This window comes from Apodemus sylvaticus, chromosome 20 (genome assembly GCF_947179515.1).
Source record: "Apodemus sylvaticus chromosome 20, mApoSyl1.1, whole genome shotgun sequence".
Taxonomy (NCBI): domain Eukaryota; kingdom Metazoa; phylum Chordata; class Mammalia; order Rodentia; family Muridae; genus Apodemus; species Apodemus sylvaticus.
This window is the reverse complement of record NC_067491.1, coordinates 956821-981963: the sequence shown is the minus strand read 5'-3', so window position 1 is coordinate 981963 and position 25143 is coordinate 956821. Positions and strand designations below refer to the sequence as shown.

Sequence of the window (25143 nt, the reverse complement as noted above, 5' to 3'; positions counted from 1 at the left end):
CCTCCCCAGTAGGCAGGAGTCCCAGGTTCCCTGGTCCTTAAATTGGATAATTGGAGACAGAGGCGGCTGCTGGAGTCACAGACAGTGCTAGTGGGCGACTCTGCAGGCGCTTGGGCCCTTCTGGCTCTCCAACCTGGGGTCGTACCGACCCCCTCTAGGGCCCGTCTCGGGTGTGCCCTGAATGCACTGCCGCCGACCTCCTCCGGTGCACGCTGGTGCCAGTCTCTCTGGTGCCCGCCAGGCCGGGTGTCTGCGGCCCGCGGGGGTTGGGGGTCCGCCCCGGCGGCGAGAGGCGGGGCGTTCGCACAGACCCTCCCTTTGTGAGCGGCGCCTTCCCTGGGCTGCTTGGCGCTCACCGCTGGGCAGAGAGCCAGCTAAGGAACAGCCTCTGGCCAAGCGCTCCAGCCCCAACAGCTTAGCCTGCCCTGGGGCCGTCCGGGGAGCCTGCTGTATGCAGCTCCTGAGCGCAGGCCACGGACAGAACCTACTATATGCAGCCTCTCAGCTTGTTCAGGACCCGTGTGCAGCCCCTGAGCTCGCGCATAACCTACTGTGTGCGGTTCCTAAGGCGTCCAAGGTGCAAAACCTACTTGTGCAATCCTAGTGTTCATGAACAACCTACAGTATGCATTCTGAGTGCAACAATTTACTTTGCGCAAATCCTGTGCAAATGCTGGGCCTACTGAGTGCAGCCCCAGAGCTTGCAGACGCTCCAGTGTTCAGCTCCTGAAAATGTGTGAAGTGACAAATCATCATACATGGAGTTCTTAGAGAGCCTACTGTGTTTCCTGGATTCCTGAAAAAAAAAAGCCCGTGTATATAGCCTGATGAACATTGCAGGACCTACTGTGTGCAGCCCTTGAGCACATTCCGAGTCTATTATGTGCAGTCCTTTCCTAGTGTATACATGCTTGTGTGTCGTGTGTTCCTCCAGACAGCATGCAGAGCCCACAGTGCATAGCTTCTTCGTTGCATGCAGTCTATGTGCAGGCACGCATATGCCACGCCCAACTCCTATTGTGTGCACACACTGATGTGCTACTCACAGCACCCATTGTGTGAAGGCATCCATGTATATAAACACGCACCAATAGAGAGCAGACACACACATTTAGGAGCTCTGTTGGTTGCTGGGTACAGCAGAACTAAACAGCCATCAGCAGAGGCTCACAAATCGGCCTGTCTGGACCAGTACTCATCCATAAAAGCCTCAGTGTGTGCCCCAGGACAGAAATGGAGAGGTCTCTAAGTGTAACTGTCCACTCTGGCTGCTGCATAGCTCAGGAAGCAGGCATGTGCTTTGCCTGTTGTCCTTGAGCTTAGGAGAAGGAAATAGAAACAACCAGTATCGTCTTTACATTTCCGGGGCCCTGTCGTTAGGGGCTCTGTTTTGCATGAGACTGGTTCTAACTTTGAGGGGTGCACCTTAGTGTTGGAGACATGGCCAGGGAGGCCTGGGAGGTGACTGTAGGCTAAGCCATGGGTGGGGGTTGGGCCTCCAGGGTTCTTCCAGGAAGTGCCAAAGGCAGGTGCAAGGGCAGGCAGTCTCCATGGGCAGTGTGCCAGTTCTTGGCTTCCCTGAAACTGGGCACAGCAGCTGGGAGAGGTTTCCGGGGCCTGCCCAGCCCCACCTGGCCTGGGGCACTCTCGGGGATGGGCGGAGCTGGCAGGCGGGCATCCAAGAGGCACCAGGCTCAGCCTGAGCAGGTCTGCACAAGAGATACAGAGACTGAGGCTGAGTATATACAGGTGAGGGGTCTGCTAAGGAGGGGCTGCTGCGCCCTGCACCACACTACAGATGCCCTCCCACACGTGTCCCTAACAGCTGTGCAGTAACACAGCTATGGGTCCCTTGGGTATGCTACCCCGGCAGAGACGTTTGTGTGCTTCGGAGAAACTTGCAGATCCCCAGTTCTGGATGGCTTATTAACACTCAGTAAATATTTATTTAATGAACCGCTGCAAGAATACACAGACATTTCAGTTTGTAAATGTGCAGTAATTATGGACTGGGCACTTGTACATCACAAACAAGGGGGGGAAAGCCCTTGGAAAGAACAGTCTGAGCACGTAAGCACCTACCTGCACTAACTCTCTCCCTGACGATGCCCCAGGATCTTCCTTGCTCAATCCTGCTTCTCTTCTGGGTGTCCCTTCCCTGATCTCCTCTCCAAGGCCACTAGGCACCCAGGCCTGGATATTTAGGGTGTGGTGAACCCCACACTCTCTGCAAGTATTTTCATGATTTAGATTTCCTTTGCTTGCAAAGCATTCCAGAAAACAAAACAACGGACGTGAGTGGGGGTCAGAGCTGGAGAGGGGCAGTGTCGTGGGGACCTGACATCCAGGAACCTCAGAAGTCTCCTCTCCTTTCACAGTGGAGAAACTGAGGCCTAGAGAACGGAGCACCCCTCTGTCCCAACTTCTGGGGACCCTGCTGGGGTGCAGGCAATGATGACTTGAGGGCAGAGTTGGAGGGCAAGGGGCAGAGAGTGGGGTAGGAAGGAGGGTTGGCTCTGTGCGATACATCCTTACAGATAAAAGAATACCTTTTCTTTCTTTCTCCCTTTACCTTAGAATTGTTTTACATTTCGCTTCTTTTGGGAGATATGCCTAGTGCCACAGCACGCATGTGGGCGGCAGAGGATCACCGTGCCATGCAGGAGGCTGCTCTGCTTCCAGCAGTCAACAGCACGCTTCATCCATCTGTCTGCCAGGGATACATACATGCACACACACACACACACACACACACACACACAAGAGCACAGATCACTCAGCTATCCCCCACGTCCAGGACCCACATAGAAACCCAAGTGACCACACACACACACAAATACACACACACACACACACACACACACACACACACACACAAGAGCACAGATCACTCAGCTATCCCTCACCGTCCAGGACCCACATAGAAACCCAAGTGACCACACACACACAAACACACACACACACACACACCAAGGTCATCCCAGACCCCACCCAGGCTCTCTTCTCCCCCACAGCCCCGGGAACTGACCCTGAAGGGATAGGGAGACCCAGACAGGCTGCAGACACACTAGGATGTGTTCATCTTTCCAGTCAGCCTGTCTCACCCTGACGGTAATTAGATCCCAGACTGGTGGGGAGACAGAGGACAGCCCAGCCCGCCAGTCACCACGGCGGCCCCGCCCACAGTCCACCACAGTCGGCCCACAGCCCACCAGTCATCAGACCCCATGCTCACAGAACTGAGGCACCTGCAGGGTGTGTGTGTGTGTGTGTGTGTCCAGTCAGCAAAGAGGATACTTTGGGGCTCAGTATATGTAGTGACACGCACCAGGCTCAGTATATGTAGTGACACCACCGATGGCACTCAGGGATTAGTATTCACTGAACTGTAGCCCGAGTCTCAGGTCCCTCAGTCCTAGCACAGCCTGCGGGGGCACAGACCCTAATCTCATACATGCATATCAAGCTGGATCATTCCGGGATGCCACGAAGTCACAGGTGCTAGTACGCACCGCACCGGGGCAAGCAGGCAGCCGCACACTGGATTTGCCATTTGTAGAGGACGAAGTCACGCCCAGGACGGCGGCCACGCCCACCGCTCCTGGAGCCGGAAGACCTGTGTAGGCGTCTCGGGTTTCCACCCGCGCCGGGATTCCCTGGCCGAGATCACCCGTGACGGTGGCGCCGTCCTGCGTGGGCCAAGCTGGAGCCGGGCTCGGATGACGTCAGCCCTACGTTTGATTCTGCACAGAGCGAGCACATGGAGAAAGAAAAAAAATAAAATGTGTCCGTGGGTTTTTGTTTTTAATGTTTTTTGCGTGTGCATTTGTAGAGAGTGCTTTTAACTATTTGACCGTCATTTCACGCATGGAGAAACTGAAGTTGAGTCCTGCCTGCCTTACCAGCTCATGGTTGGAAGTATATTCATCCCTAGCCGGTAGACTGGGGCCAGCGCCTTCCTGGAAAGAGCCCTGAGTTCTCTCCCCAGCACAGTGTACACCTAAAGGCGCAGTGAAACGCGTCTCACTACAGCTGCTCAGGAGGCTGAGGCAGGATTGCTGTGAGTTTGAAGCCTTGCTTGCTACTTACAAAGCCTCGGCTCAAAAATACAAAAAACAAACAAACCCCCACCAAGGACTGAGACTGTAGTTCAGTGCACAGGGCCCTGGCTCCCTTCCTAGCACCACATTCCCCCGGGCTTTGTAGCACAGACCTGCCCTCAGCACTTGGGAGAGGCAGGGGTCAGGAGTTCAAGGTCAGCCTCAGCTGCATAGTGAGTTAGAGTTAAGTCTGTTTACAAAAGACCACAGCAAAGCTCTGTGCAGGGCAGGCCCCTTCCCCCTGGTCACCCTCAGTCTCTAGGGCACAAGTTGGCTCAGAGAGGGTCTTCGGGTAACAGCTCACACAGCACAATAGACATCAAACCGGTAGCCACGTGTTCACTGCTTGGCATCCCTGGACCCTGCTGTGGCCTGAGGCCGTACCCACATGGGAGCCAGCACACCCGGCTGGCCTGGTCCGTTGGGGTGTGTCCACTGGCTCCTGCTGACTCCCAAGCAGACAACACTCTAAATATAGCCTGGGAGGCGGTGAGAACTATTTTTAGCCTGGGCAGCTTGGGCCCTCCCAGTTCCCAGGTCAGCAATCTTGAAGCCAGGCAGGAGCTGGGGGAAAGGGAGGCGGTCTGCTGCGTTTTCTGGGGTCCCTACACTCTGCGCAGCCTAGGTGGCAGGAAGCCCTGGGGAGGAGGTACAGGAGGAAGGAGAGGGAGAGGGAGACCTTGGTGAAAGGGTCCAGGGGGCACCTCTCTCAGACCCTCTGCTCGCTCCAGCCTGCCTGGCCTTCTCTTGGGCCAAATTGGCTGCTTTCTATTTGGAGACACATCATTGTACTTTCCGTGGTTATATTTAGCTGCTTTGGGGATCCCTCCACCCAGCCTGACTAGCTTGCTCCTCCCCTCTTCCCCTCTTCCCCTCCCCCTCCGATTTCCCCCTCCTCTCCTCCTCTCCTCCCCCTCCTCTCCTCCCCCTCCTCCCCTCCCCTCCTCCCCCTTTTCCCCTCCCCCCTCCTCCTCCCCTCGCTGTCCTTCCCCTAGCTGTCCTTCCCCTAGCTGTCCTTCCCCTAGCTGGCTGACCAGGGCTTGTCTCGCCCATCACAGAGTGGGCATTGCCCCGCTGACCTGCCACCGGCCTTACATAGGGACTTCCCCCTGGTCTCTCATGGGAGAATGGCTTGCCCAGGATCTCAGTGAGCAAGACCTTCCGACCTTCAGGAATCTGTGACACCCCACACCTAAAATCTGCCTCCAGGACAGGGCGGGCTCCCCGGGCTGTAACCTTTCACCTCATTTTGGGGTTGTCAAGAATGCCCGACACCTCCTTTGGATGGGAGGATACCTTGTCCCCACAGGTGGGCTTCAGGGTGAGGGTAAACTGAGGCATAGAAGATGTTTGGGGTAGAGGGAACCTGATCTTATTTCTGCCCATACTACATCTAAGCGCTGGGCCACCTAGGGACAGTTTCTTTACCTCTCTAGGCCTCCTTTCAGGATATGACCTGGGAAATACAATAGCGTACAGGATTTGTCAACGAACGTTGTGTTAGAGAACTTAGAATGGGATTCACCTAGAGGGCTGAGCCAGGGTCTCAGGAAGGAGGCAAGTTCAGGCACCTAAGTACCCAGTGCTGGAGTACTAATACTTAGCAACCTAGTGCTTAGTGCTCTATAAAGTGTCATTGCCCAAGTACCCAAGCCCAGCTGAGGGTCTCCGTCTGCTGTCACTGCCTTACGTGCAGTGAGGCCCAGACCTTTCATTCTGGGAGCTTGATGCGGGAGAACCCAGATTACAGCACAAGAAACTGAGGCCACCGACTGGGTTGAGGGTCTCATGACTGGTGACACACAGGCCAGCACATGCTCCTGGCTTGCCGTTGCTGGTGACCTATACCTTATGCCAGGGCTGCCTTGGTCATTGTGTGGCCCAGCAGTCGGACTTACAAAGGCCTGTGACCTCTGGCTCACTGTGTTGTGGGTGGCTTAGACCCCACCTCAGTGCCCTCACGCAGAATAACAGAACCTTGTTCTGTTTTAAGATGACATTCTTGCTATATAGCCCTGGCTGATGTAGAAAACACTGTGTATGCTCCGCTGATCTGCAACTTGTGGCCATCCTCCTGCCTCTACCTCCAGAGTACTTGGATGACAGGTGTGCCGCCATGACCTCATGAAGATATCAGAATTTGGGGGCTGGAGAGATGGCTCAGCAGTTAACAGCACTGACTGCTCTTCCAGAGGTCCGGAGTTCAATTCCCAGCAACCATATGGTGGCTCACAACCATCTGTAATGGGATCTGATGCCCTCTTCTTGGTGTATCTGAAAACAGCTACAGTGTGCTCATATACATAAAATAATAAGTAATTCTTTTTCAAAAATAATCAGTAGCCAGGTGGTGGTGGCACACGCCTGTAATCCCAACACTCTGGGAGGCAGAGGCAGGTGGATTTCTGAGTTCGAGGCCAGCCTGGTCTACAGAGTGGGTTCCAAGACAGCCAGGGCTACACAGAGAAACCCTGTCTTGAAAAAAACAAATCCAAAAAAAAAAATGAGAATTTCAGCCAGGCATGGTGGAGCACGCCTTTTGGCTGCTTGGCTGGCTATTAGTATTTAAGGACTTGGCTTATTCTCTCCGGGGTCAGAAGAAGCTTGAACATGGATCCTGAGTAAACTGCTTGGAGAAGATCTTCCTGTGTTGCGTCATTCCTTGCCGGTGAGGGTGGTCACGACAGGCTACAAGAAACTCACAGCACCTACATAAATGCAAGGTGCAGCAGCAGCACAGGAGGATCCCCCACCCCCAGATTCTGAAGTTTAATCTGCCCAGTCTTCAGAGACTGTCGTAGGCCAGGTTGTGGGTGTCCCCCTGACTCCTGAACTTGCCTACAGCTGCTCTGAGCCGGGTGTCCTCCTGGAAGCAGGATCAGGCAGGATCAGGAAATTGAGGTGCTAGCCGGCGGTGGTGGCGCACGCTTTTAATCCCAACACTTGGGAGGCAGAGGCATGCGAATTTCGGAGTTCAAGGACAGCCTGGTCTACAGAGTGAGTTCCAGGACAGCCAGGGCTACACAGAGAAACCCTGTCTCGCGGGGAGGGGGGGGTTAGGTAATTGAGGTGCTGAGGCCCAGTCAGGCTCCTTCAGAGAAAAGAGGTGGGTCCCACACCCCCCGGGGCCCTGGCTTCGAGGAAAGGAAGCGGCACCTTGCACAGCCTGGCAGGGCAAGAGACAGGAGCATCTTCAGAGAAAACGGCCGGAAGTGCAGAGGAAGCTGCTGGCCAGATGGAGAAGTCAGAGTCTTCCCTCACCAGGGTCCCTCAAACTCACCATGATTCTTCATAGGAAGGTCTGGCTAGGTCTGAGCTTTAGAGGGGCGCGGGCTGGGGGATGCTGGAAGATGGTGGGGCTCACTGCCAGAGCCAGGAAACAATTACGTCATGTTTGATCTTGTATATGAAATCTAAATGTGAAAATGGTGTGTAGGGAGTGGGGTGCTCAGAAGAGAGAAGGAGTCGGAACCTAGAGATTAGAACAGGACAAGCAAGGAAGGCAATGGGGTACTGCAAAGCTCCCAAGCTTGTGCCAGTAACAGACCGAGCAACAAAAGGAATGGGGGCGGGGCTAAGAGATGGTTCCACAGTGAACCTTGCTTGTCGCTACCAGGACAGGACGCGGTTTTGATTTCAAGCATCTAGACTAGCACCCGGAAATCCACCATCTCTGGCCTCAGAGGGCATCTGTCCAGGGGTGTCAGGTGAGAGGCTGGGGCGTGGTCAGGGGTGGGGCCCCGTGTAGAAGCCCCCAATGAGGAGCTGGGAGCATGGGTAGGGCCACTGCTTTGCATGCATGAGGCCTTGCGCTTCATCCCGTGAAGTACAGAAAAACACCTCGGATGTGAAGAAAGGTCGTGGTGACTGCAGCCTCTGAGGAGCAGACAGATGGCTTTCGATCCTGGACACCTGTTGCTTGGCTCAGCCCCCACATCCCTCTGGCTGGCCTGGTGTAGTTTCACATGAGCAAGAGCAAGTTTCTTTCCCACCTTCAGCTTGGAGTTCATCCCGGAATGATAATTTTCGGTGAAACTGAGTGGGTGCATTCTTAGGTCTTCAGCCAGGGTCTCATTCCATCACTCTCTCCACAGTAAACCCCGCTGGCTCCAAGGTTAGGGTCCCACGGTCCTGGAGAGAGAGACTGAGACAGAGACAGAAAGACAGAGACAGAGACAGGGAAAGAAAGACAGAGACAGAGAGACAGGGAGACAGAGACAGAGTGAGAGCATGTATGCGTGCGCACACACACACACACATACACACACACACACACACACACACACACACACTCCATTTTCCTTCCTACATGATCCTTCCCTTCTCTAGGGAGGGTTTTTTCCCTTATTTCTTTGGATCTTCATCTTCAGCCTGTATCCTCAGGCAGTGTGTTAATTCCACCCCTACTGCAGGAATAAATGACCCTGAGGAAAAGCAACTGAGAGAGAGAGAGTTTATTTGGTTGTGGGTTCCGGTCTGTCACTGAAGTAGTCGAGACAACAGGAAATTGAAGCAACCTTCAAGTTGGAGACGGGCGCCTGCCTGTCAGTCCTCCACTGTCTCTCCTTTTTCATACAGTTCGAGGCCTAGCCGCATGAGAACGGTGCTGCCCTCGGTGGGCTGGGGTCTCCCCACATCAGTTAGTGTAATCAAGAGGAACCAGCCCTGGAAATACTCCTCACAGACCAGCACCATGCACACAGTCCCAGATGACTGAACAGTGCGTCAAGTTGATGAAGAAAACTGACCTTGTCAGAGTCATCTGGACCTGTACTGACTGCTCCTTGGAAGCCTATTTCCTTAAAAGTATGTTTACTGCATTTGTTCATTTGTAACAGTTTATCAGTGGCAGGAGACTTCAAACCCAGCTCTTGGGACACATGAGCAGGCAGATCTCTGCGAGACCACGCCCATGCTAGTCTGTGGAGTGAGCTCAGCGTCAGCCAGCAAAACAGAGGGAGATCTTGCCTCAAAAAGCATTTTTTAAATTATTCCTTTTTCATTTATTTATTTGTGTGTGAACCGAGCAAGCTTACTGGACTGCTTAAAGGCGCTTGGGTGACTTGGGAGCTGGTCACCTGACGGCCTGCCTGCCGGGACATGGCTGAGGACACACCAGAGCTGTGCTGCTGGGGTGGGGGTGCCCCTCTCCGTTCTCTCTATCCTTTCTTGCTCACAGAAGCACTGAGCCTGAACTTTGTAAATGTCTTGCAAGCCTCATGAACCTGAAATGTGTCATTTCCTCAATGTCCCCTTGCAGAGAGGACGCATACATGGCTAGGAACAGGATGACAGGGAAAGCTGGCCCAGGAGTGTCACCTCTGTCCCTTCCCAACCTTCCAAGAGGAAATTGGAGGACTACAACAGGTCTTGTTAGATTTGGGGAACAGCTTATGATTATTCTGGGGTGCCTTACTTCATTCCTGTTGTGGGGGCTGCCGTGCTCTCCCTGTGTGGATCCACACGTGTGGTAGGGACCATGCTGGATCTACAGAGGTGGGGCTAGCATTCTGAGTGGGACCCAGTATGACTCATAGTTCAGCCTTGCCCTCGTGTGTTTGTGTGGGGGACCAGACACAATCTCTTTCCTCGCTATTTATTGACACAGGACCTTTAACAGAACCCAGAATTTGCCGATTGGGGCTGGCTGTCCTGTGAGCCCCAGGATTGTCCTGTCCACTCCCCAGTACTGGGCACAGTGTGTCACCATGTGTGCTTTTTTTTTCTTTTCTTTTCTTTTCTTTTTTCTTTTTGTTTTTTTCGAGACAGGGTTTCTCTGTGTAGCCCTGGCTGTCCTGGAACTCACTCTGTAGAACAGGCTGGCCTCAAACTCAGAAATCTGCCTGCCTCTGCCTCCCAAGTGCTGGGATTAAAGGCGTGCGCCACCACCTGACTATGTGTGGTTTTCAACTTAGGTGCTGAGGATTAGAACTCAGGCCTTTATGCTTGCATTCAAGCATGTAACCTGTTGATGTCTTGTGAGGATCACTACCTGTGGGTGGGCTGCCCATCTCTTTCAGACACTTTGGTGTATGGGGTGTCAGAGTACACTATTGCCTTGACATTGGGAACTTGGGTAGCACAATGGTCCAAGAGATGGCCATCGTGCCACTAGAGGCGGGAATCCGCAGTGGGGCAGCTGCCTGTAAGGAATCTCTAGAAACCCCCTGGAGTAACTGTGTCAGGTCTGGTGATGCACACTCTGCCCCACAGAGGCAGCACAGTGAGTCCGAGGACAGCCAGAGTCAGAAAGACATGAAGTACCTTCAGAAAATTTTTAGGAATAATTAATAATAGTAGTAGTAATAGAGCCTTACGAAGCTGTGCTGAATGGATCCTGCCTCTGGTCTGTGCCTTGTCTGGGGTAATAAACAATGGCCCCCTTTTTCTCTTTCTTTGTCTCCCTCTCTTTAGCGTGTGTGAGTGTTTGCCCGCATGTGTGTCTGTGTCTGTGCAGAGACTGAGGAGGCCAGAAAGTCCCTTGGACCTAAGCCACAGAGTGGGTGCTAGGCCAGTGCCCAAGTCCTCTGGAGGAACAGCGGGATTGCCCCTTTGAGCCACACTCCTGCCTTGTGTACAACCTGTGTGCTCTATAGTCCGAGAAGAACCAACATGGCCTGTCATCCTGTGTCACCTTTGAGACAGTGTCTCTCAGAGCCCAGAGCTAGGATGGCAGCCAGCGAGCCCTGGAGAACCACCCGTGCTCCTGGCACAATGTTGGGTTACAGGTGAGCACGCCACAGCTTCCGGTCTCGTGGGGGCTCAGGGTCTGGCTGGGTCCCCGTTAGTGAGGCAAGCCCCTTTACTCCCAGACATCGTCCTAGCCCTTGTTTATAGTTGTTTTTTTTTTTTTTTTTATTAAAAACATTATTCCTTGTGGGAACCAGGTACCCATGCTATGGTATTAGGTGTGGAGGTCAGAGCACAACTTGCAGGAGACAGCTCTACCATGTGGGTCCCGGGGATCAGACTCAGGTCATTAGGCTTGGCAGTGCCTGCACCCCCCTTTGGCCCTGTTTGCTTGTGTGTTACATTTGTACATGTCTGTGAACACGCCTGTGGTGCCTTTGGAAGCCCATTTGGAGGGCACATCACATCCCTGCCGCTGGAGTTGTTTGTGTGGGGCTCTGGGAACCTGATTTAGGTCCCCTGCAAGCACAGCCGATGCTCTCGCCCTCTGATCCGCCTCTCAAGCTGCCTCTGCCCCGTTTCCTTCCTGTTATTTTGAGGCCTTAAACTCACAACAATCCCCTTACCTCCACACTCTGAGCACTGAGATGACGCCTTGAGCCCCCACACCTGTCCAGTCGACATTTGCTTACATTTTTAAAAAAGATTTATTTGCTGGGCGGTGGTAGTGCACGCCTATAATCCCAGCACTCTGGGAGGCAGAGGCAGGTGGATTTCTGAGTTCAAGGCCAGCCTGGTTTACAGAGTGAGTTCCAGGACAGCCAGGGCTACACAGAGAAACCCTGTCTCAAAAAAACCAAAAAAAATTTTTTTTTTATTTATTATGTAAGTACACCATAGCTGACTTCAGACACCCCAGAAGAAGGCATTTCATTAGTCATTAGGGATGGTTGTGAGCCAATGTGGTTGCTGGGATTTGAACTCAGGACCTTTGGAAGAGCAGTCAGTGCTCTTAACAGCTGAGCCATCTCTCTAGGCCCCCCCCCTTTAAAACATTTGCTTACATTTCCCCAGCAAAAGCCGTGGTGACCTTGAGGCCTGCCCTGGATGATCCAGAAAGCTCAGCCCCCTTCCGAGTTCTCTGCTCCTGTGTAAGTGGACCAAGCCCCAGGCTCTTCTATTTAGATGTGGTGTGTTTGGGGCTGTCACTGTCATGCTGGTCACATCCCTCACCCGAGGGTCACCTGTTGTCCATGGACTCCCATCGTTCTCCTCTGTGCAAAGCTTGTGTCTCTTAGTGTAGTGCTGGTCCCTTCCCGCGGCTGAGTTGTGTCCTTGGGTATGAACACGTTGTTTCCTTTCCCTGTTCACCTGTGGTGGAATGCCTAAAATGCTTCCAGCTTTTGTCTCGAGAACCAGAGCAACTCAGAATATTTCTTTAGAAGAAACTTCTTCTTTTGGCTTTTTTTTTTTTTTTTTTTTTTTTTTTTTGTTTTTTTTGTTTTTTTTGGATTTGTTTTTTTCGAGACAGGGTTTCTCTTTATAGCCTTGGCTGTCCTGGAACTCACTCTGTAGACCAGGCTGGCCTCGAACTCAGAAATCCGCCTGCCTCTGCCTCCCAGAGTGCTGGGATTACAGGCATGTGCCACCACCGCCCTGCTAGGAGAAACTTCTTGCTTTTAGTTATTTGTACTACATTTGAGTGCAGTACCCACAGAGGCCAGAGGGGGCGTCAGATCTCCCCCGGAACTGAAGTCATAGGAGGTTGTGAGCTGCCATGTGGTTGCTGGGAATTGAAACTGGGACCTCTGCAAGAGCAGCCAGGCCGGGCAGTGGGGCCCGGCAGTGGTGGCGCGGGCCTTTAATCCCAGCACTTGGGAAGCAGAGGCAGAGGCAGGTGGATTTCTGAGTTGGAGGCCAGCCTGGTCTACAGCGTGAGTTCCAGGACAGCCAGGGCTACACAGAGAAACCCTGTCTCGAGAAAACAAAACAAACAAACAAAAAAAGAGCAGCCAGTGCTCTTAACTGCCGAGCCACCTCATTAGCACCAGGGTCCCATTCCGTGGCTCAGGCTAGCCTTGCCCTCCAGATCCTCCTGCCTCGGCCCCTCTTGTGCTGCCCTGTGTCTCTGTCCGGTGGCTGTGACCTGTCTCTGCCACGGGAAAGCTTGCACAGAGCCCTTTAGGACCTTTAGTGCCGCTGCGAAGCTGGATTGTGGGACTACAGTGCCTATGGGTGTGTGGCCCGTGACTCACAGCATCGGCTCGGTTCAGGGATGCAGCTGCAGTTGTCCCCCTGCCCTGTTCTCCCCCCACCCCCACCCCGGCCTTCATTGTCCTGGGAAGGCTGGCTCTGTTTGGGGATGGGGTTGTCATTGGTGTCGCACGGTGTGACCTCTTGTACAGGAGAGCCTTCCACTTGCAGAGAAGACAGGAACCTCTGTGCAAAGCGCAGCCTGGGGACCTTTCCTCCCCTCCTCCTCCTGGAATCCCGGATCGCTGCCCAGGTGGGTTTGTAGAGCCATCGTCCCTCAGACGCAACCACAGGCCACAGTACGTGGCTGAGTCAACCGCACATTCTTTCTAGCCGGCTGTCCCTCCCTCCTCACTGTCCGAGGACCTCGGGCCTCAAGCTCAGGCTCCAGCGGGGCCAGGCGTGGGCGGCTGTTACCAGCTCCGTAGACCACCTTACCCGCGCCCTCAGATCTGTGACATCATCTCCCAGAGCAGAGAAACTGCACAGGGTCAAGCCGAGGGTCCCGAGCTGGAGATAATCAGGGACTTGCTACTTGCTGTCATCAGTCTGGTCCTCAGAAGGACGCAGGGAGGTGGAAGGCAGACAGACTGGGTGACACTGCACTGCTGGCTCCAGAGGAGGAGGAGGAGGACAGGGTTGCAAGCCAAGGAGTGCAGGGCCTCGGCTACTGTGAGGGAACGCCCTCCGTGCTTCCTGCAAGCCTGGCCTGCAGCCAAGGGACGCCTGTGTTGAACCTCTCTCTGATTGCACAATTGTTTAGGAATAAAAAGTCTTCGATCTTTTACGGTGATTGAACCCAGGGCCTTTGCACATGCCATGGGTGTTTCCTCTCACCGAGCCATGTTCTGAGCCCCTTACTGGGTGACTCTAGGCGGGTATAAAGTGTGCTGGTCTCAAAACAAAAGGCCAGGGTGGAGCACTCACCTAGTATGAGCAAAGCCCTGGCTCCCACCCCCAGCACTTCCGGGACACTGCCATGCTGGCCACACCTGTCATCCAGTATTCAGGAGTTAGAAGCAGGAAGGTCAGGCTAGCCCGCGCTGTGCACTGAGTTCGAGGCCAGCCTGGACTATGTGAGATGCTTGTCTCAAAACAAAACAGTTCAATGCACAGTCTACCCGTGGTGTCCGATGGAGCCCCTGAAGGTGGGCGTGAAAGGTCGGCCACCGTCCCTCACAGTATCTGAGCCATCGGGTCCAGGAAGAGAAAAAGACTTCAGAGTCGAGGCAAAAGGAAAAGCCGGGCCTTTATTATGGAGGATTCTCCCTCCTGTGACCTCATTCCACACAATAGTAACACTGGGAGAGTGGGCGTGGCACAAGGGGGGAGGAGCCAGTCCTGGAGTGTGAAGGGGAGGAGCCAGCCCTGGGCGTGAAGGGGAGGGGCCATCCCTGGGCGTGGGGGGAGGAGCCAGCGCTGGAGTGGGGCAGAGGTGGAAAGCGCTGGTGGGTATGGCTTCTGTGTAGCATGTGCTCCATGCCCACCATCCTTCTTCTCAGGTTGGGGGTCCCTCTTGGGTGGCTAAGCAGCAGCAGGTCTAACAGTTTTGGGTTTTCTTTTTGTTCTGTTTGTTTTTATAAGGTGTCTCTATAACCCTGGCTGTTCTGGAACTCGCAGCTGAGGCTGGCCTCGAATTCACAGAGATTCCCTTGCCTCTGTCTCCCAAGTGTTGGGACTGAAGGCGTGGGCCACCAATCTTGGCTCCGGATTGCTTTGTTGTGTTCTGGCTTCCCTAGGTGTCTCTAAGCTGCGGCTCCAGGGGTTAGGAGTGTACACAGAGACCATGGGGTCCAAGGTCCATCCTGGATACACCAGCCAAGCACTTCCTACCCTCTCTGGGAACAAGAGGTCACTTTGTCCTTAGGACATGAGTCACCTGGGGAGAGGGTACTGGAGGTGTGGGCAGAGATGCAGATTTGAGTTTTTGTCCCAGAGGTGAGAAAACAAAAAGCTATGACCCAACACAGGCTGGCCAGGCTGGCATCTGCTGCCGCCACTTCCCAGAGGGAAGCAGGCATGTTGGGAATGTGCGAGAGCGCACTGGATTTTCTTTGAGACATGGTCGCATGTAGCCCAGGCTAGCCTTGAGCCCATTCTGTAGCTGAGGAAGACCCTAAAGTCCTGATTGTACTGCCTCCACATCCCCAGTGCCCATGCCTGGTTTCTGTGAGCTGGGGCAGAGCCCGGCAGGGCACTCTGAAGCCTGGTGCCCGGATGTGCTTTCTCTCTCCCTGCCAGGGAAGCTGGGCACATGAATCCCGGGACCTGGATCCTAGCCTAATGCAATGTGGCTGTAGTTTTGGGGAGAAGCTGGCTTTTCTGAGAGTCAGGCTCACCAGTGTCCCTGGCCCTCTCTGACCAGTAATGGGGAGCAGATGCACAGGAGGAGCCTGACCCTTGGTCTGTGCTCTCTGGGATCCAGCCCATGGAGGGAGAAATGGCGGGGGTCCCCTCTTTAGCACCTGCAATGTCTCCTCTTAGTCACACCCCAGATTTCTTGTCCCGTTTCCATCAAATGGATTTGGGGGAGCCTGCCGCCTTCCCTAGGCGGTAGGTTGTGTCTACGGGGCTAGAAGATAAGCTGGATGTGCCAGCCCCATTCATTTTCCCCATGGCAACTTGGGCAGCTGTCCAGGGATCAGCCTGGCACAGGCTTTTGGAAGCAGATTTCCGCCAGAACTACAGGGAATAACCGGGCTGGCTTCATTTCTGCTGTTCGTACCCATTACTGATCTGGCAGGAGAACGAGGCAGCTGGGGTCTCTCAGGATGCCTCTGTTTATGGCATCCTGACTGGCACACCCAAGCCCTGCCCTGCGTATACCTGCCACTGTCACTGTCGTAGACTGAGGACACGTTATCTTCAGTCCAGTCCTATGCCAGGCATGCAAGTAGAGGCCCGTCGTGTCTGGAGACAGAGGCAGGAAGATCTCCAGTTCCAGGCCAGCCTGGACTCGAGAGCTCTGCTCACAAAATAGAAAAAGAGGCCTGGCTCAGGGGTAGAGTGCTGTTGAAAATCTACCAGCAAGGGTCCGGGGTGGTGGTCAGGGTGGAACCCCTGAGTATAATCCCCCAGTGAGGGCTGGAAGAGTGATCAGTGTGGAGTCCCGCCTAGAATCCCTCAGTGAGGGGGCTAGGGGCGTGGTCAGGATGGAGCCCCGCCTAGAATCCCCAGTAATGGACTGGGGCGCGGTCATGGGTAAAGCCCCGCCTAGAATCCCCCAGTGGGGGAGTGCAGAACAGGGCTACTGTCTCCACACTGAAGGGTTTGGGTTCTAGCTAGTTAAAAAATAGTTTAATCCAGGAAGGAGGAAGGGGGTTCTGGAGCCACAGTCTCACGTGCGATGGAGAGCCTCATCACCCCTCAGTCACCTCAAGATAATTAAATCTGCATTTCTGCCTTCACAACCACCTGGGTAACTGGGAGAAAACGGGGAGCCACCAATGACCACGTGGGTCTCAGGCTGAGGAGACAAAATCACACACTTGGCCACACCAGCAAGTGCTTCCTTTGAATGGAGGAGAACCCATGCCCGATTCTGGGATGGGCCACGTCTCTGGGGAATGGGCGTCACCGTGCACATGATAGGGGCACTTGGGAAAGACACCGGGCAGCACCGGGTGCATTGTGTGTGCGCCGCGTGTAGAGCCAGGGGTCAAGGCTGGGCGTCCTCCTCTGTCTGGTGTTTACTGACCGCTAGGATGGCAGTCCCTCACCACCCCGGGTCCTTCGGCGGCAGCCCTCCGAGTGCTGGAGTAGAGCCTGGGACACCACACCTGCATGTGTATGTGGAACCGGAGGATAGCAATCGCGTCCTCACGCTTCACACTTGCAGGGCATGCTGTTCACCGACCAAGCCCTTTCCCAGCCCAACTAAGGGGAGGCTTTAAAAACCGGCCACAGTAGTGATTCTTGATGGGAGGGGGTGGGAGCGACGAGGCTGACATCTTAGTTAGGCCAGGCCGGCAGAGCCCCACCGGGAGTCATAAACTCCACCTGGGGCAGGAGGATCCAGGCACTCACAATGGTTTCTATTCCTTCAGAATTCAAAGTAGGAGGCATTCAAATATTTTTCTTATAGGAAAAAAACTGGACAATACCTTCAGAGTGGGGAGAAAGAGAGAGAGAGGGAAAGGGAGGGGAGTGGGGACAGAGAGAGAAAGAGAGAGGGAACTAGAGAATTATGCAAGGCTTTTTGTCTTTGAATGGATTCTCGGAGGCTGGCACGCCAACCAGCAAGGGATCATTCCGGGCATGCTGTTCACAGTAGCTCATCAGTTCTGATGAGGCCTTGGAGACCTGTGTAGCACAAGGAAGAGAAAGGAAAGGTCAGATGGGACAAGAATCCGCCACAGCCACAAGGCAGGGGGAACTCAGAAGAGGCCACAGACATTCTGTGGGACACATGCTGTGGAATACTACGCTGCCGTGATAAAGAATGAGGCTCTGACACAGGCTACAACAACATAAAGGGAATTTGAGGAACTTGTGTTTAGTGAGAGAGTCAGACACATAAAACCACATAGTATATACTCACTCCATGATAAGATATTTATTTCTGCAGGGCATGGTGGCACACGCCTTTAATCCCAGCATTTGGGAGGCAGAGGCAGGCGGATTTCTGAGTTCCAGGCCAGCCTGGTCTACAGAGTGAGTTCCAGGACAGCCAGGGCTACACAGAGAAACCCCGTCTCAAAAAAGAAAAAAAAAGATATTTATTTCTAGGATGAACGAATCCAGAGATGGGCGGTAGATAAACAGCTGCTAGGGAACGGGATGAGGCGATGGCTCGGTTTGTAGAGCCATCTTTGCGGGGGCTTGTGGTCCTGAAAGACCATGAGGATGTCTAGCAAGCATTGTGCCCACAGGGGCTGGGCACTTGTTCTGGGTGGAGCCCAGCCTGGAATCCCCGAGTGAGGGGACTGGGGGGGGAATTTCCATGTTCCTGTCATCCTCTGGGCTCCCCAGGATTCTAGACGGTGGCTCCGCCCTGACCACGCCCCCAGTCCTTTTTCTTTACTACACAGATCAGTTTTCTTTTGATTTCATCTTTTTTGAAATGAAAATGTTTTGTTTCATTTTCTTTGTCATTGCAAGAAACGAAAACCGTGCCAAACTGTGGAAGCAGCTGGACACCCATCTGCGCCATCCCTCTGTGCGCATCTCCCGCTCGCATCTGTGGTAACCAGAGGAAGACGAGGAACCGGCCTGATGCGGAAAGCCACGTTCACCCCACGCTCTGTCCCGACAGAACACAAGCGGCTGTGGCTCCCGCTCAGGGGCCGAGTGCGCGTCCCTGGTTACACAGCCGGAACCCATGGCCGAGTTCCGACACCCACTCAGGGTCCCCTCTTCTACCCCCGACGCAGCTCACCTTGATGCGTTCGATCCCAGCTTCGATGCGCAGCTGCTCCACCAGCTTCCGGGCCTGGGCGACGTTGTTAGTACCTGACATCATCAGCCATGAGCGTGGGCCTGGCGTCTAGAGAGCTGGGGGCACAGATGGCATGGCGTGAACCTGCTGCTTAGACCCCTGACCCCGCGGGTCTCTCAGAGTAAGGGAACCCAGCTCTTGATGCTCTCCATCCCTGCAGGTAGGGTGGCAAGGGGCAGCAGCCACTGGTCAACCCAGCTTCTTCCTAGGTTCCTCCCTTAGCCAGTCATACAATCACGCATTCATTCATCAAACGGGCCCAGAGAACTGTAACCACCAAGACCCAGGCCCAGGGCTGATGATAATTCAACTAATGATTGTCTGTTCTGAGCTACAGGATTCAAGCAGTAGCCCAGATGTCCGCAGATGGCAGCAGAACCAGGTATGGGCTGGGCCACCTGCGTGGGCTGGGCAAGAGGGATTTGAACTGGGGGAGCTCCCCTGGGGGAGCCATCACTGGAGGGACTCTTCAGACAGTCCAGGTAGTGGAGGGAGCTCCGAAGTGACTCCCTCCTGTGGAGCCACGCCCAGCTCCTCTTTTACATTCATTCATTCATTCATTCATTCATTTATTGGGGGGGGGTGTTGGAGCGCCTGTGGAAGTCAGAGGACGGCATGCAGTCATCGGGTTTCACAGGCTGAGCCCTCTCAGTGGTCCTAACACTTTATCTATCGTTTAAAAATATCTGTGCATGCATGCCTGTTTGCATGTGTGTGAGTGTGTGTGTGTGAGCACACATTTGCATGTATTACAACACCCATGCAGCGGTCAGGGGACAAGTTGTAGGAGTCTGCTATCTTCTTCCATGTGGGTCCTTGCAGCACACTGGTCATCCGTCTTTGCTGCAATCATCTTTTCCAGCGGAGCCCTCTTGCCAGCCCTTGTCTATAGTTTATCAAATGTCACATTAAGTAATGCTCAGTGGTATCACCTTATATTTTTTTGTCGCAGCTTGCCATGAACTGTCAGCAAATTTTGTTTTGGTTTTTGAGACAGAGTCTCCCTGTGTAGCCCAGGCTGTCCTGGGACTCTTGGCTCTTCTCCTGCCTCAGCTTCTTAAGATCTGGGATGACAGGCGTCAGCCACCACATGTTTAACAATGTTCCTAATAAGCTAGCTTCCTTCCTTTCTTTCTTTCTTTCTTTCTTTCTTTCTTTCTTTCTTTCTTTCTTTCTTTCTTTCTTTCTTTCTTTCTTTCTTTCTTTTCTTTTTATGTGAACCAGTCAGTCACCTTTTATTGGACACTAGTTCTCCATCGGGGTATAAAGGTTCAGCCAGTAGAATTCTTCCTAGACTGGAGCAGGGCAGGCGGTTTGTTCCACCCACCACGCAGTGCCCTCCACAGTGACCCCTCTTCAGTGATGTTTGTGTTGCTGCTCACGTTTGAGTTTCTTGTGAGAAATGCCATAGCCGAGAATCGCATACGCACACGCTAATCCCTGAGATGCTGCCCTCTCCAAACGGCTCCTGCGCTGCCACTGGGGCGAAATCCCACATCGATGTCCAGCTCAGCAGCTCTCCTAGTTTAACCTCCATGAGCCTCTTCTCTTCAGTGGCAAGAGCGATGCCATCTTGAAATCCTGGTGTCTGCAGAAATCCAGCCGCGGTGGACACACCCCTGCCCCCTAATCGGTTTTCAATTAATGATCCTAACAAAAACTTCTTTGCCTGCCTGGCTCCCTGGTGCGTGGGCAGACATCCAGCACCCTCCTGGGGACAGAGACGCACGAGCCTCGGTGTGGGCTGCAGCAAAGTTGCTCTTCAGGGCTTCCAGACAGGACAAGGAAACCGCATGGACTCCAGCCCGAGAGTCTCTTGAGCTAAATATAGTTGGATGGAGAGAACAAGAATCAGGCCGTGTGTGTGTGTGTGTGTGTGTGTGTGTTCACTAAGGATGCATCCAACTGCTGGCGTGTGTGCAGAGATCAGCATACACAGACACAAGTGGGAGTGGGGCAGAGACTGTCTTCAGGTGTGTGCTGTGTGCATGAGGATCTCTGCAGGCACAGGGCATGGGCATTTCTGTATGCATGTGTGTGTGGCTATGTGCATGCTAAGCTAGGGCTACACACACATGCACACACACACACACACACATGCACACACACACCTGCACACATGCACACGCACACATGTACACACACATGCATGCACACACACATGCACACATGCATGCACACACATGTACACACATGCATGCACACACATGCACACATGCACACCCACACGCACGCGCGCGCACGCACACACACACACACACGCACACATGCACACACACACATGTACACACACACATGCATGCACACACACCTGCATACTTCCAATATGGACATGGCTGCATTTGTCCACATATGTGTCTGGACATGTTTCTGTCTTCCATGACATTCCTGGTGCACAGTTGTGACTTTTCATTGTGTCTGCTGACCCTGAGCTGTGATTCTGCAGAGTTGTGTCACCAGCCAGACCCTGACTCACGCCCCAGCCATGCACCCCAGCCATGCGCCCCAGCCCCCGCCCCACAGGTATAAAGGAGTCGACAGCAGCCAAAACCTTGAGATGTGAGTCAACTAGGCTCATTCCTCACAGGCTCAGCACGTGGCATCCCTGGGGGAAAGGCTTGTGGGTGGGGCGTGGCCTGCAGAGCTCCTGGCAGTGTCCACTGTGACCACGCCCCAGTCTCCAGGCAGCACAGGCAAGTTTGGGGCACTTCCCATGGTGACTTGGGAAAGTGGCCTCTCAGGGCAGTCCTTGCTCTGGGAGAGGCCTTGAGCATCCTGCTGGATTTGGGGGCCAGGGCGGGGCCTCAGCCCCCCATGTGGGGAGAGCTATAACTACACCTCCTGTGTACTGGGGGCAATGAAGATGGCCACCCTGGGACCAAACATGGAGGAGACGGGGAGTAGGAATAACAGAACTCAGAAACGCAGGGAATGTGAAGAAATGCACCTGGTTACCCAGGATGCGCTGCCTGGTGCCTACTTCACCACTCTAGCCAGGTGCTCCCTGTGACAGCCACACACTCTGGGAGCCTGAGGGGCCCTGGCATTCTCTTTTTGGTTCCACAGATCCCAAGAGACCCTTCAACCTGGTCATCAGCCCAGCTGAGGCCATGGAACCCCGAAGCCAAGAGGGGAGGGATACAAGATGCCCCAGAAACTGGGGTCCCCTGGGCGGATGTCTTTGTGGGGGGCGGGTCTAGTGCAGCAGAGACATCAGGCAGGCAGGCATACCCAGGTTCTGTGGATGGTTCTGGACCGTCCTCTATGCAGCTGAGCGGTGTTCACAGCTTTATACAACCTATTCCAACAACACTGGGGAAGCAGAGGCCAGCCTGGTCTACCTGGCAAGTTCTGGGATAACCATGACTACACAATGAGACCCTGTCTCAAAACCCCTATAAATAAGTAAATGACAAGTTGCTCCCTGGCCACAGGAAGACTGCACCAAGGAAGCCAGGAGAGACTGGCTGGAGCCTCTCACACAGGATGCTCTTAAGGCAGACATGGAGATGCACAGCTTTACCCCAGTGCTCAGGAGGTGAAGGTAGAGGATCAGGAGTTCAAGTTTAGCCTTGACTGCATTGTAAGTTCAAGGCCAGCCTTAGCTACATGAGACCCCATCAAAAAACAAGACGCTACCACCACAACCACCAGCAAAGGCAATAAAACCCCTGAGAGAGGGGAGGTACACAACTGCGGCCTGTGTGTTGGTTTGTCCTTGGATGTGTTTTGTTTTTGAGACAGGGTTTCTCTGTGCAGCCCTGGCCGTCCTGAAAATCACCCCAAAGACCCAACTGGTCTCAGATTCACAGAGATCCACCTGCCTCTGCCTCCTGAGTGCTGGGGTAAAAGGTGTGCCCCCACCATGGCCCAGTGAGTGCTACCCTTCTTAGACTCTGTTGGATGACAAGGTTTCTATTAATGGTGAAAACCTTCTAGATTCACAGTAGTATTGGCAGGTTCTGTGTGTCAACTTGACACCGGCTGGAGTTATCGCAGAGAAAGGAGCTTCAGTTGGGGAAGTGCCTCCATGAGATCCAACTGTGGGATATTTTCTCAATTAGGGATCAAGAGGGGAGGGCCCCTTGTGGGTGGAGCCATCCCTGGGCTGGTAGTCTTGGGTTCTATAAGAGAGCAGGCTGAGCAAGCCAGGGGAAGCAAGCCAGTAAGAAACATCCCTCCATGGCCTCTGCATCAGCTCCTGCTTCCTGACCTGCTTGAGTTCCAGTCCTGACTTCCTTTAGTGTTGAACAGCAATGCAGAAGTGTAAGCTGAATAAACCCTTTCCTCCCCAACTTGCTTCTTGGTCATGATGTTTGTGCAGGAATAGAAACCCTGACTAAGACAACAGTGGACAGAGTTTTAGAAGGACACGTGGCCATGTAACAAGCCACAGACACAGGCCATTTCTGTTGCCCCCACTACTGCATAGCTCTGTGTCACGGCAGCTGACCTCAGTGACCTTGGATCTAGTCTTCATTTCCTTATAGGTTGAAAGTCCTGGAATCTCACACTACCAAGGTCTTGGCCTCGTTCTCCCAGCATGACATCACTGCTGCGATTCACACACTCACAGACTTTCTCATGAGTAAGTAACAGTCCATTGAAGACAGAAGGCACAGGCCAGGTACTGTTGCCACTGCCAAACCCGTGAACCCAAATTCAAGCCCTGGGACCCACAGAGTAGACAGTGAGATTGGATTTCCTGAAGTTATCTGAGCTCTGTACATATACCGCACACACATACATATATACATTATATATATATACACATATATATACACACATGTATACACACATACATATTCACATATATGTATATACACATATACACCTACACACTCACATATATACACACATGTATAAACACACAATACAGACACACACATTCACACATATATTCACACATATATACATGCACACATACACACATTCACACATATATACATGCACACATACACACATACATACATAAACACACATATACATACACACATACACCATCTCTTTGACTCCTGCTTTTTTTTTTTTGTGACAGTCTCATGTCACCTGGGCTGTCCCCATTGTGTGCGCATAGCTGAGGAAGACCAGTTCCCCTTGCCTCTGCTATGTAGTGCCAGGTTGGCTGTTGAAAGGTTTTACTTTGGTACAAATTCACAGGCCTGGGCGTGTGGAGCACATGCCCCGTACAGCAGCCAACTGTGACCTACAGCACTGTGACCCCTGTCCCCTCGCCTTCTCCCCGCCCTGGGCCGGTGCCCATGGTAACAGGCTCATGGGCAGGACCAAGAGGGCAAGGAGGTGCAGTGTCCCTCAGGTGCAGAGCATGCCGGCCTGACTCCCGAGCACCACCCACTGTGGTGACAAAGGTGACAAAGGTTGCCTGGGGCAAAGACTGGGGTTAGAGGACTCCCAGATCAGAGAAGCCTGTGACCCCAACAGCTCTGTAGGTGAAGAGGAGACAAGGTGAACTCTGGCGACTTCACAGCACCAAGAGCTTGATGGGTCAGACAGAGCCACCTCCAACCAAGTCACTGTCATCACCAAAGGCCCTCTGCTAACAGTGCCTGCAGCTCAACTGACACGGCTTGTTCATAGTCCAGTTGGTAAGGTGCTTATAGCTTAGTCAGCAAGGTGCTTGTAGCCCAGTGAGTAAGGTGCTTACAGCTCAGTTGGTAGAGTGCTTGTCGAGCACACCGGAGGCCCCGGGCTCCATTAGATCATCCCGTAAACAGAGTAGAGCATACCCAGCAGAAGATTGGGAGTTCAAGACCTCCCTCAGCTACATAGCCAGTTTGAGGCTAGCATGTGCTACATGAGATCTAGTCATCACAAAAATAAATAATAAAATATATACAAAGTCCCTGTGTGGGGACAAGGGAGGATGCGGTGGAAGGAAGAGGGAGGACAGAAGGCTGGCAGGGAAGAGTGCTCACCTCTGAACATCTTGTGGGGAAAGGGGACCTGAGCAGCCACAGCCACCGCCACTGCGGAGAACGCTACGCTGTCCCCAGAGCCAGGTGAGGAGTCAGATGCAGCACAGCCTGGAGCAGAGGGGCTGCTGACGGCTGGATGACCAGTGCTTCCTGCAAATGCGGCCGGGCCAGTTTGATGCTTTCTACTGAAAAACCATGTGCAGGTGAGGCCTCTCCTCTGACCTGTCCAGAGGCTATGCGGAGAAGTCACTACCTCCCGGCTGGGCCCAGGGGGACTTGGGAAAAGTCAGGGCCCAAACTGAGCCTAGTGGTCAGGGTGCTTGCAGCTCTGTTGGATGAGTGCTTAAAGCCTGGTTGCTATAGTGCTTGTAGCTCTGAGCTTGCATGGATGAATGAAATCTTAGGCACCATACCCAGCACTGCATAAACCTCGTGTGGCAGCACATCTGCCGTCTCAGAACTGGGGAAGTGGAGGCAGGAGGATCAGGCGTTCAAGGGCACCCTGGGCTACACGTTCTTTCTGTGAGCCAGTGGTATTGAGTCACTGCAGACTGCTTATAAATCAATAGAAATGTCTCCCCCTGAACCTGCATTGCATAACTCCGTGGCAGAGTCCACAGGACGACCAGGTCCCTAGGCACAATGAGGTCACCACCAGGGACCTGGCTTTGTCACGGGTCCATGCAGACACGGGTTTGGATAATACTCTGGAATCCCCTCTTTCTTATGCCCCAGATTCGAATTGTGCCTTCTCTAACTGGAAAACAGTGACTTTGAGTGGGGGCAA

General features: G+C 53.5%; 1 protein-coding gene, 1 long non-coding RNA gene and 1 pseudogene across 2 annotated transcripts in view; 1 reads left to right on the top strand and 2 right to left on the bottom strand.

Annotated features, from left to right (window-relative positions):
• Window positions 1-10519: 10519 nt before the first annotated feature.
• On the top strand, window positions 10520-13711 carry LOC127670839 (uncharacterized). Its single transcript, XR_007974620.1, has 3 exons — window positions 10520-10828; window positions 11805-11881; window positions 13136-13711. It is a non-coding gene; the product is annotated as an uncharacterized LOC127670839 (long non-coding RNA).
• Window positions 13712-16907: 3196 nt separating this feature from the next.
• The window catches only part of Gng7 (G protein subunit gamma 7), a 59758-nt gene continuing 51522 nt past the window's right edge, over window positions 16908-25143 (bottom strand). The window contains exons 3-4 of the mRNA XM_052165388.1: window positions 18361-18476; window positions 16908-17285 (exon numbers count right to left, since the gene is read on the bottom strand). Of these exons, the coding sequence (XP_052021348.1) occupies window positions 17160-17285; window positions 18361-18444 (210 nt within the window). The 5' untranslated portion in view covers window positions 18445-18476 and the 3' untranslated portion in view covers window positions 16908-17159. The remainder of the gene's footprint in view (window positions 17286-18360; window positions 18477-25143) is intronic.
• Window positions 19777-19992, bottom strand: LOC127670837 (ATP synthase subunit f, mitochondrial-like; annotated as a pseudogene).